At 25.2% G+C, this 12951-nt stretch overlaps 1 protein-coding gene and 1 long non-coding RNA gene across 2 annotated transcripts; both read right to left on the bottom strand.

Moving 5' to 3' along the window:
* Nucleotides 1–6015: 6015 nt before the first annotated feature.
* On the bottom strand, nt 6016–6636 carry LOC132925502 (putative nuclease HARBI1). Its single transcript, XM_060989894.1, has 2 exons — nt 6401–6636; nt 6016–6313 (listed from the first exon to the last, which is right to left on the bottom strand). Exons 1-2 carry the CDS (start codon nt 6634–6636, stop codon nt 6016–6018), a joined length of 534 nt encoding a protein of 177 aa, XP_060845877.1.
* Nucleotides 6637–9471: 2835 nt separating this feature from the next.
* Nucleotides 9472–12464, bottom strand: LOC132926711 (uncharacterized). Its single transcript, XR_009661503.1, has 3 exons — nt 12296–12464; nt 12066–12224; nt 9472–11976 (listed from the first exon to the last, which is right to left on the bottom strand). It is a non-coding gene; the product is annotated as an uncharacterized LOC132926711 (long non-coding RNA).
* Nucleotides 12465–12951: the final 487 nt, after the last annotated feature.

Genomic DNA, 12951 nt, shown 5'->3' with positions numbered 1-12951 from the left:
TTAGATGATTAGCTATGATGAATCTATGGATCTAAAATTTATTTTTCACCATCAACAATTTTTTATTCTTTTATTTACAATTAGAGGTTTAACAGGTATAATCCTTGCTAATTCATCTATTGATATTATTTTTCATGATATTTACTATTTAGTTAGTTATGTTGGGGGCGGGAACAGGTTACCCGGTATATATATATATAGGTATTAATGGGAACAAACGCTGAAACGCATACCTACTTTAAATAAATGGTGATATAATATAATAAACAACAATACCACAACAATATAAATAGTAAATACTAGATGGGCAACCAAACGATTCACAGAATGGTAATAAATAAATATCAACAGTGTTGGATAATAGTGTAATACGTGTTGATACCGAATGACGGCACACAGGACCAAAAATCAAAATACTTACATTTAAGCGGCCCAAGTATCAGCGGCGGCGTCAGCTGAATCGACGACAAACGGCGAATACTGGAACGGTGTGGACTCACTGCCACGACGTTGTATACACGCATAAATATATATTATAAGCTATAATATGTTGACAGCCCGTCGGGCAGCGCAACGAGAACAGTTGCGAATGTTTTCGTCGGGTTCTATCGCGCATTGAACAATGACGGCATGCCAATGCCAATGAGCGCGACGCGTTATCTGGCCTCTGCAGAACGAACGACTTAATATTATACAACGCGTCGTCCGGATAAGCAGTTTTGGGCAGCACGTGAATAATAATTTATTATCAGAACGATAGTCGGTGTACACGACGTACCGCCAGCGACAACGGCTTGGTATAACGCGTACGTAAGTCGGCAAAACGGCACAACGACTTAAAGCACAATAAACGCGTTGTCCGCACACGCGGTTTGGTTGCACAACACGGCGCGAGGTGTAAAAAACAAGTTCATTTTTCCTATGTTATATCTATAGGAATTGTATTTGTTATTATTGCTAGTTTAATTCCCTGATTCCCTATTTTTACTGGATATTCAATAAATAATTTTATTCTAATATTTTCTAGAGTAGTAAATATAATTTTTTCCAACGTTATTTTTTAAGTTTAAATGGTATACCTTGATGGGCTCGGTGATATACTGAATACTGATTATCCTAATAACTTTTTACTATGAAATATAATTTCATCGATTGGATCAATAATTTCTACGTTTAGAATTATTATTTTAATTTACTGTAATTGAAAGATAATTTTTTCTATATTTTTTTTTAAAATGATCATACAATTTTTATTATTAATACGATTATAAATATAACAATTATTTACATAATAATATAATTTCTGAATTTTAAATTATTGAATTTATTTGAATTACGACTCTTCATTATTCTTATTTTTATTGCTATACTTTCATTTCATCTTCTTTATTTAATAGATGAAATTAAATGTCCGATATTAACAATTAAAATTGTTGTTAATCAATGTTTCTGATCTTTTGGTCTTATTTCTCAGATTTTTCTAGTAATACATTTGAATCTTATATAATAAATAGAGCGCGGATTTTTATGCACTTAAAAGTATCGAAATATGCCATATAATATGCAGTAAAAATCATGAAAATATGCAAAAAATATGCAGTCAAAATTATGAAAATATGTAGAAAATATGCAAGAATTTTTTATTTATTTAAAATTTACAATAAAATGTATAATAATTAATTACCTACTTAAATACTTAATAAAAAAAAATTTAGGGAATTTTCTGAACTTAATTTATTTTTAAAATTTTATTTATTATTAAAATAATCATATGAATTTCAAGTTTTTCTTCTGTGAAGCTGTGTCATTTATCGCCTTATCTGTTAACATATTTTTAAAGACTGAGAACGAACGTTCGACGTCAACCGAAGTTATTGGGGCATATTTGAAGCAACTTAGTATTGTCGGGTCTTGATCTTCGAGCAGAATGTTTTCGCCTAATAACACTGAATTAAATTTTACGTTGTAATTGATTATTTATCTTATAACGAAATATGTATATAAATTATTATTTAGTGACTATGAAATTTAGTTTTAATTTTTCTACTTGACAAAATATTATTTTATACATTTTTTTTAAATTTTCGCTTCAATATGCAATAAATTTTGAATTTTTCCAAAATATGCAAAAAATATTCAATAACCTTTAAATATGCAGAAATATGCAATATTGCAAATTTCACCATTAGCTAATTATTATGATGATTTGTGGAGATAACTGATAAAAATTCAAAAATATTAAAAGGAAAAAAATAGCAATTGCATAGAAATCCGTGTGCTAATAATAAATAAAGAAAATTTCAAACTAATAGAAATAGACAATAAAACTGTTATCCCATTTATATTTAAATAATTTAATATTCGACTTTTAATTTCATCAGATTCAGTTTTATGAGCAATTCCTAATAAATTAGGAGGGGTAATTTCATGAAAAAACTAAAACAAAACCAAAGTTAAATTAAAAATTATTTTAATGCGAATGTCTATACAAAAAAAACCAAGTATTTTAAATTTACATACATACTTTGTTTTTAATCATTAGTAAGAAAATACAAAAAATACAGAATAAAAACAAATAAAATGCTATATTTTTGTGTTTAACAGAATATTGATAATTGCAGATAGTAACAATGATCTTTATAACCATATAAACTTGATGCTATTTTTAGTTTATACTTTATTTAGGGCCGGTATTTCATATATGACTTAAGCTATAGCTTTACTAAACTTAAGTGGAGTTTAATTTGTATTCCGTATATCAATTAGTTTAAGTGTTACCCTTAATAAAGCTATACTTTTTCAATTTTCTTCCATGATTTTACATAGATGTTCCAAAAATAAATATTAACAAAATAGATTTTTTGGTTAATCATCATATTGATTTATTATTTTAATTATTAAAAGTAATTACTAAACGTGTCTGATCTGTCGTGGACACTAAATAGTATACAAAAAAAAACATTAATATTAAAAATGTATAAGGTAAGTAACTATTTGTATAAATATTATTTATATAACATTCATATTATATTATGTGTCATTATTGTATAATATTACATTAAAAAATAAAGTAGAATACCTAATAGTTGAATTCCTGGAAATTTTCTAGGATTAATTATCGTGGTATAAAGTTTAATACTAGTAGTGAAAAGAATTTTTGAATGTACAAAGTTTCTTACTTAAAATTTAAAACAACTGGTATTTGACTCGCGTTCAAAAGTGATATCTGTTGCACGCGATTAAATAGGTACTACGAATACGCGAACGATAAAAAATTAATTTCCCAGTCGTGGAATAATATTTTATAATTTTTTCTATCTAGTATTTTTAAATATTATCTAAAATGATTCCTAAAATAATATGAAAATAATAACTGTTTAATAATTATTATAATATAAGTAATTATTTTTATTTAATTAAATTTTTTTTAAATATGTAGAATGCAATTTTTAAAAAGAGAAGTTCAAACTTCTCAAATACTGGAGTTGATTTATTACAATCGCTTGTGACCAAGTATTGGGACCAGTTAGAAAGTAAAAAGTCTAATACCCAAACTTGGAAAAAAAATGCATACTGGGAAAAGTTAACAGATGAATTTAACTCACAAAACTATGTAATGGAAAATCGCTCGACTAATGTTTTAAGGAAAAAATGGGAAAATTGCAAAAAAACTGTTAAATCAAAAGTATGCAACGAAAAAAAATATGTCAAAGGTACTGGTGGAGGTCCACCTATTCCAACAGCATCTTTTTCTGCGACAGAAAACCAAATACTTTCTCTTATAAACATACAAGCTACAGGAGATGATTCCTTATTTGATTGCGATGCTGTTTCAGGTATATATTTACTTTTAATACAATTTTTATAATTATAATAATTATTATCTTTTGAATTTATTTTTAGATTTAGAGGCTTCATCATGGATTGATACAGTTCCAAATAAAAGCAGTTCCCCAGATTATGACACCGTATTAAAATGGGATGATTATTCGCCGGCACTTTTAAAAAAACCCGTTTCTCAGCCATTATTGATTACTATACCATCAGATATTTATTTCGTGAGTCTACTGAATAAATATTATTGTAGAAAAATTGACGAGTTTAGAAGTTTATAAATAGTATATAATTAGATACTGTTTATTATTAGGCTGACATGAGTAATGGTGGAAATGAAACGTTACCAAAAGAAATAATAACAGATGAAACTATGAGATCGAACAACACACGTAAATATATTATTGATATTATATTTATAATTTATGTATACATTTTAATTTTTAACTTGTTTATATATATTCAAAGGATCAAAATCGTGATGCGCAACTCCCCCTTCCTCAGTTTGTATTCGTGTCTACCGTGTTTTTTCGTCTGCCGTTACTACCACCCGAATTTTTTTTTGTTTTTTTTTTCCAAAATGTTCCCACGTCGCACAGCAAGTCGATTATCAAGCCGAAATGTCTCCAAGTTGTAAAAGTCAATAAATAAATCAAAAATATCCATCGACTTGTTGTGCAACGTAGGAATATTTTGGATTTATAATCGATTAGGTGTACAACATTTATAGGGACATTTTAGAAAAAAATATGGGAGGTAATAGATGGCAGACGGAAAAACACGGTTCATAGCAAACGACATGAATACTGAGTATGGTCCCATAAACAATATTTAAAAAATAAAAATCTTTATTTAAATATAATAAGCTATTTATTCAAATATTTGGTTGGGATGTAATTATATTATGTATATATAAACTCAGAAAAATATTATAGATCGGAATGTGAAACATTGGCAAAACTTATAAAATAAAAATTATTTTGAAAATAATTGATTTGCTATTTATAATTTTTTGTCGTAGCTCTCCAAAAAAAAGTGAAAACATCTGGCACAATAACCATCAAAAAATGGAGTGAATTAGCTGATGAAAAAAAAAAAACAAGTTTATTAAAAAATGAAAAGTTGAAGATGGAAATGTTGCATTTACAGGAAGAACACGATTTGAAAATTCAAATTTTACAATGTGAATTAGCTATTAAGAAAAAACAACTCGAGATGCTATAATTTAAATTTTATTATAATTTATTTTTTTTTACTAATTTTTACTAATACTTCTTAATTAAAACTATATGTAAGTAAATTTAACTAGTTACTAAATTAAATTAAATTAAATTTTGAAAGTACTGAATGTAATATTATATTATTATTTTGTGGTCTATTTACTACTCCGTCTTCAGCTACATTATTTACATAATTAACAGCCTCTTCTAAATCAGCTGACAAATTTGGTAGTACAATATCTTTTTCAATTACAGCTATATTATGTAAAATAGCTGTTGCTACAATGAGTGCTTGTGTTTTCCACACACGTAATCTAATATTCACAGCTAAAATTGGAAAACGACGTTTCCATACACCAAATGTCCTTTCTATAGGATTTCTTGTTCGTATTTGTGACTCGTTAAACGAATTTTCTGCCGGTGTTTGAACAGTCAATATTGGTGTGATGCAATATTTTGTCAGCGAGTATCCACTATCAGCTAGTAGTATACAGTTTCCAAAATTACCACGTTCAAACATCGTACAAATTTTTGAATTTTTGAAAATCCGAGAATCGTGAGCAGAACCATGCCAACGCGCCACAATATCCAAAAACTTCATATCTGAGCCACATATAGCTTGAACATTAATAGAAAAAAATTGTTTCCTATTTCTGTAAGTTTCAGCATTATTTCCCCTTGTAATAAATATAACAAAATAATTAAGAGTTAATAACTAATTAGTTACTAATTAGTAATTATTTATCAATCAATACTGTAAACATAACTTTAAATAATTTTACTTTCACTAATACTTATTATATTACACATAAAGAAGCATGAACATTTGACACTTGACAAAAAAACAAAAAATGCTATTTAATTTCATTATTACAATATTGCTAATGAGACTTGAAATATTCTGGTTGCATAATTTTTTTTTTATTTCTCTTGTATTAACATTTATATTATATAATATGCATTAACTCGTACCTGGTGATTGGATCTTCACATGAGAACAATCCAACGCTCCAATAACCTTTAGAAACCTTGCTATTTTATAGAATCCTTGCTGCAAATTATTGAGCCCTTCAACATCATTAGGAAATGTTAAAAATTTAGACCTCAACATAGCAATGGCTTTTAAAACTTTCCAAACACATTTTCCCGCTGTAGATTTATGAATCCCAATAAAGTCTCCAACAGTGATTAACATATTTCCTGATGCTAAAAAGCGTAATGTTAATAACATCATTTGCTCAGGAGTAATGGCATGATTTCTAAAAATTAAAAATAGTTTTTGTAAGATATACCTAAATACATTTTCCTTTGTATTAAGTTTTTAATTTCGTTTAATTTTAACATACCTGTTGGTAGGAGATTGAATTTTATCCACAATTAATGCCAATATTACATTTACAACACGTTTTGATAGACGAAACCGATTATAAAATTCAATCTCATCCCAAGTATTGAAATGATCCAATCGGTTTCTATAAATTAGCTTTTTCCTTGGGCGATTCAATCGTTCAATAAAGTTAACAATGTCTTCATCGTCACTTGACAGTGATGAATCCGAAATGTAAAGTATAATTTCATTCATTTTGAAAATTAAAACACCACACAATTTAATTAATTTAACTTGAATAGCTACAAAATATAGTTATGAAACAATTTTTACTTAAAAAATCACACAACACAATGATTATCATTGAGAAAATAAATAAATGACAGATAAACTTCACATTAGGTATGGTTTAGTTTAAGTAAAGCTTTTAGCACGTTAAGTGTTACTTAAGTGTTAAAAGTATAATGAAATTCGAATATATTAATTTAAGCTTAGCTTATGGTTAAGTTATAGCTTAAGTCAAATATGAAATACCGGCCCTTAATGTTTTTATTTGTACAATTTGTACAATTAGAGCATATGGTTTTTGAGTTATTTATTTTCAAATTTTATAATTTGCTTTTCATTCGACAAGTGTTTATTAAAAAAAAAAATAATTTTAAACATTTAAGAGCTTAATAAAATAAAAATGAATGATAGACAAGTTAACGACCTATACATTTAATATTTAATTACTACTAACTTCATTATACAGGGTGATTTTTTTACAATTATACACTCATTATTTTTTCAAGTATTGACTGTTTTTCAAAATATTTTGTATAATGCTTTTCTCAAACTGTATGAAAATTTTATATTTTTCACTCTTTTATTTAATGGTGAATTGACTATCAACTTTTGATTTTCAAATGTTAACTTGTATTTAAAATGTCATAAAATAATAGGGCTATTTTTTTTATGAATTTTAACATTAAAATTATTATTATTCTCGTTTAGGATAACTGTACCCAGCCACTAATGTCAAAAATTCTTAGTATCCAATTTACTTATTGTATTATTAATATAGTTGAGATAACAATTATTTTCAAAAGAAAAAAGTTTAAATTATGATGAAATATATTTATTTATTGATGATTGAATATTGTTATTATAGATTTTATTACCAAATTAAGTTAAATTAAGTTCAATATTATTTTACAATTCTCACAACAGTTGAAATAATTTAAACATTTTTTATTTAAAATGTATTTTTACACTCTAATTTTAGTATATAACAGTTTGAATCATGATATAAAATCTTTAGTACCTATTACATTGCACTTTGATTTGCAAAGACCTTAAATGTTTTAAGTATTTGGTTTAAATTTAAATTTTTTTTATTTCCCTGTATGCAAAACAATAATAAATTTAATACTAAGAGTATTAAGTTGTATAACATATGTCAATTTTATACTGGCAATTTGATAAAAGAACAATTTTTTTGCTATAGGTTATTTTTCTCAACTGTAGGGCACTAATTTATTTTTTAAATTTACCACTAGGGGAGCAGTAAACACAAATATTTCATGTTGATTTATTAGATTATTTTATAATCTTATACACTCTTACAAATATTATATGATAAATATTAAAAATTTGTGATTTTTAATTTTCTATACTATACCTAATAATAATACCATTAATAAACGTATCTTATTAAAAATTATTTTTTATTTATCTAAAATATATTTTGATAATTTGACAACCTATATATATATTTCTCCACCTTAATTACATCATTTAAGTAATGAAATCAATATCGTCTAAAATAATTTAATAATTACACTACAACACTATTATTAATCAAAATACTTTCTATGCCATTGGTTCTCAACCATTAAAAATCTAAGACGACCTATTCAAATTGAAAATATATAAGTACCGCATAATAACCAAAAGTAAAATAATATAACAATTTGTTTTCCTAGGCGTACTAGCATACTACCTATAAACTTTTTGTATACCACATAACCTAACCATAGGTCAAGAAACCCTATTCTATGTATTTATTTAATTATATTTATTATAGAACATTGGAAATTGATTCATTACACGTTTCATAATTATCTGAAGGCAAATTATTTGTCAATACTAAACATAGAAAAATAGCCTCTAGTAGCTAGAGTCTAATTCATTAAATTAAAAATTTATTTCATTATGTATCAGATCTAAAGAATAGACAAAAAATTAAACTCTTCTTATTCCTGTGTTTATGAATAACACATATCTATAACCACTATTTAGAAAACCCTGTCTAATTAAATACATAAATTATAACTATAAAATGTTCTGTCCGTCTAAAATCTTTTATTTTTTTTAATCTGATACATTTCAACACTTTGTATCACACGTTTAATATTAAAATCCACCTAGCCTGGCCTAACTTTTATGAATCTTTAATGATGAAATTATAATATTTAGCCATTTTTTATGTTACCCCTCTGATCATAATACACAATATTAACTAAAAGGCATTTCACATTTAAAAGAATATTAGTTGCACCTACTAATTTAGTTACTTAATTAAAACTACAAAATTATATTACAAAATTCACTAAATCAGATAATGTAATATTACCTAATAAATGCGTAGATCATTTTACAGTTGTAGTATTATCTGTGATTGCTGTCTTTAAATATTATATATGGAATACAGAATCTTAAATGCAACATAAAGCAATTCCTATATTTTTTTTTTCTGATTTTATAACCAATGGCACATTCAAAACTAAAATTTTTATAAAATCAAAATTCAGAAATTTTCAAAAAGGGATAAGGTAAACTACAGTTTTCAAACTTTTTGAGTTCTTTGTATAATATACAAATAAACAAATAATTATTTTAATTTTCAACTTTATAAAAATATTTTTATTTTTATATAAAATGTATTTATTCAAAACAATAAGTTGGGTATCGTTAAATGTACATGTCAATATTTAATCTTACAAAATAACTAATTTTATAATAAGCTAATTTAATTTTTTATTCTAAAAGCTTTTTATATCGATAAGTATATAAATATAAAAAATTAATTTATTATTGCTATTAAATTTTAAAAAATACAACACCAAATTTAATTTTTACATTATTCAGTAGAAAAAAAACACTTAAATTAACATGAAGCTTAATAAATTATTACTATGGGATAAATATAAAAAACGTTGACAAAAAAAACATATTTTCTAAAACTATTATAAGAATAATATTAAATATTATGTTATAAAAAAACATTAGAAACCCAACAGTTTAACCAATATCAGACATTTCACACCCAATATTTTTAGAATACGAACAATTACGGACCTCAACTACAGAGAGTGACGAGTGACAACTACGGCTTTTAGTGTGTTGAAAGTTAATTATTGTTATTTTAACCTTAATGGGTTTTTGTACAGTAGTTTTGACTTGCAAAAAAATGTAGTTCATTTATAGTTAAGTTACTTTTTAAGTAACTTTCTAACTAAACTAGTTAGTTTTAATTCATACAAAGTTAATAAAATGTAACTAAACTATAATTGAATTGAATGTGTAAAATAATCTAATTTAACTTGTTAAAAGCAATATGTAACTAATTCTTTTTTAGTTTTTATTATTAATTGTTCAAATGATTTGTTTAAAATAGAATTAGTAGAAATAAAAATGTTAAAAAGATCACATTTAATATAATATACGCATTTTTTACAAAATACTGTCGATATATATGTTACGGGCATAGTAGGAAGTCGGATATTGTGCACAGTGCCTGGTCACTGTGCACAATGCCCGATTTTCAAGGGCAAAGTTGGAATAATTTAACATTGTCTAGACATTGTATACGGTTCTCAATTTGATTTGAGCACTGTAGGTTAAATATTGAATATGTTGAAAGTTAAATAAAACATCTTACAGGGTACTTAAATAATCATAAAAAAACCTAAAATAGACGGTTCAAATATTAGTTTTTAAATCAATTAGTATCCAGTTAGGTTATTACTATCTAAAAGTGGTTTGACAATTTGACATGATTAAAATGAATACTTATTATTATAAAATTATAATCATTTTAGTAAATTATTACTAAAAAATAATGTTAAACACATAGAGATAGCATTATTTTACTTAATATATATATTACTACATACACCACTATTGTATTATGCCACTTTGAGTTGCAGTCGACCATATTTTTTACATTTACACCAGTTGGTCTTACATTATATATTCCAAGTACACCTATATTTTATATTTTTCACCTTTATTTTTTTTAGTACCTATTTTTTTTCCTAGTATTCCTAGTACTCTTGATCACCCAATTTAGAAGTTTTCTTGCCACTTCATCTCTTAAAGAAATTTGTACTGGTAGTACCTCATAAGCCTGGATAAACACCTCTTTGGCCTTTTCCTATCATGAATAGCAATAATGTTCGCGCAATATACTCCACTTTATCGTTAAGATTACGGGTAGGTTCATATTATCGGTTTAAATGTATGAACAATTTGAGTATTAAAATGATCATTATTATTAGGGCTCCGGACCTCTAGGAGTTAGCATGTTTTTAAATAATCATTAAAAACATAGCTAAGTAATACAGAAATTTGTTTCATAGCAATACGAGTTTATATTTAAAATTTATAGTTGCATATTTTGCATATTTGAATATTTTTCATTTATAAGTGACATATTTGACAATTATTTATATGAAGGGGTGGGGTAAGTTTTTAATTCCCAACTTAAGAAAATATCTAATAGTTCAATGTATTGCTGAAGGTAATTAGTACTATATTAAAAATATACAAATGTATTCAATTTAAGATTTAAAAAACTTTAAAAATGTTTGTTTTAGACTAAAACACAATATAAGATGAAAATAAATCTGAAAAAAAAGAAAATAATTATCACAGAATTAATCAAATTAATCTAATTATTACAAATATACTTTATTTAAACGCATATCTAATGATTCATTATGCCATATGAATACATGCATATTTTAAGATTTTTTAGGGCATGAAGTCCCTAGCCCTAATTATTACATTGTTCAAAATGTTTTCTACTTTGCCCGTAACATATATATCGTCTACCAAATTTATACATAATGTTAAGCACGAGAGACTATCCCACAAACTAAAATTGCTTATTATATAGCCTAACTAAATTCATATTCAATATTAATTATATTAATTTAAAGAAATTGAATATGGTATAGGTCCTTTTAACATTTTTATTTTTACTAATACTCTCTTAAACATATCATTATTAATAGTATATATATATATGCACATTATTTCAACTTAACTTTTCAAATTATTCTTCAAATTAAATTTACTACTGGACACAACTACAACCATTTAATATACACTTAAACTTTTCCAAATTCAAATTGTCTTTTGTACAGTTATTAATAGTAGCGGTTTGATGTTCAAACCTTAGAGACCACTCTCTTAATAACTCAATCCTTCCTACATACTCCCTGAATTAATTTATCTTCTCGACATTGTTAAGTTGTGTATAAGCTTTAATCAATTGGTCTAAATTTATCAGAAACTCTTCATATGAAGGATCACTGATATTTTCATCTACATAAAAATAATTTGGTTTGTAATATAATTTGATATTTTTAAATAATTATTAATTATATGATATTGATTAACTTATTGTAACTTACAAATGTTTATTGATTGCAATAAAAATTCTTCAGCCTGTTGAAAGTTATGTAAGTAATTTAAGAACAAATCACCCAATTGGATAGAGCAACTTCTCGATGGTTTCTACCTAAAATTATTTGTTTGATTTCCAATGCTTTTGAAAACAATTCTACGGATTTCTGTGAGCATATAAATAATAATTACCAAGTATAACCAAGTATAATATAGAGAAAAAAAATTTAAATATTACCGAATAATTTTCATTATAAATATAAAAGGTTCCTAGCAAAGTGTATGCATTTGTTGCAAGTAAAGAGTTTGCCCTAGATGAATTCAAAATGAAGTTTAATATATCTATATGAAATAATTCAGCTTCTTGTAATACGTAATTCTTCCACAGTGTTGTTATTCTATTTTGACTAGGATCTAAAAAATGATTTTTTTATTCTAAGAACCATAAAAAAACACAACTAACATATTTAAAATATCCAAATGCTATAATAAAAATTCAACTGATACATTAAAATATAATTATTATAATAATTAAACAGTGATGGGAAAGTTCTTTTTAAAAATAAGCTAGTTTAAATTATTTTCAAGACATTAAAATAAGAATAAGTTCAAATTCTAGTTCACATATATAAATTTTTTTTTTAATTCAAAATTTATATGTGAAAATAAAAATAACCATAGGTAAATACATATTTAGCAATGGGAAATGACTAATAAGCTAATTTATTTATTAAATTGCTTTATCTTTTTTCTGTTGAGATGTTATCATTTTATCAGTTTTAATTTTTATTAATTTATAATGATAACTGAACGTCTAAGGGTTTGTCTATGTTTTCTATATGTTGTTATTTATAGGCGATTGTAGCCATGATAAAAAATATTAAATATTATAAA

Source organism: Rhopalosiphum padi, chromosome 3, assembly GCF_020882245.1.
Source record: "Rhopalosiphum padi isolate XX-2018 chromosome 3, ASM2088224v1, whole genome shotgun sequence".
Taxonomy (NCBI): domain Eukaryota; kingdom Metazoa; phylum Arthropoda; class Insecta; order Hemiptera; family Aphididae; genus Rhopalosiphum; species Rhopalosiphum padi.
Note: the sequence above shows the minus strand (reverse complement) of the source record. Positions and strands in the feature narration are given on the sequence as shown.

What these genes read in the sequence shown, in the direction of transcription:
- LOC132925502 (XM_060989894.1), bottom strand. Translation starts at nt 6,636, where the DNA reads ATGAATGAAATTATACTTTACATTTCGGATTCATCACTGTCAAGTGAC. An exon ending in ATTCAATCTCCTACCAACAG is followed by an intron (nt 6,314 to 6,400) that starts GTATGTTAAAAT and finishes TTTAATTTTTAG; the next exon opens with AAATCATGCCATTACTCCTG.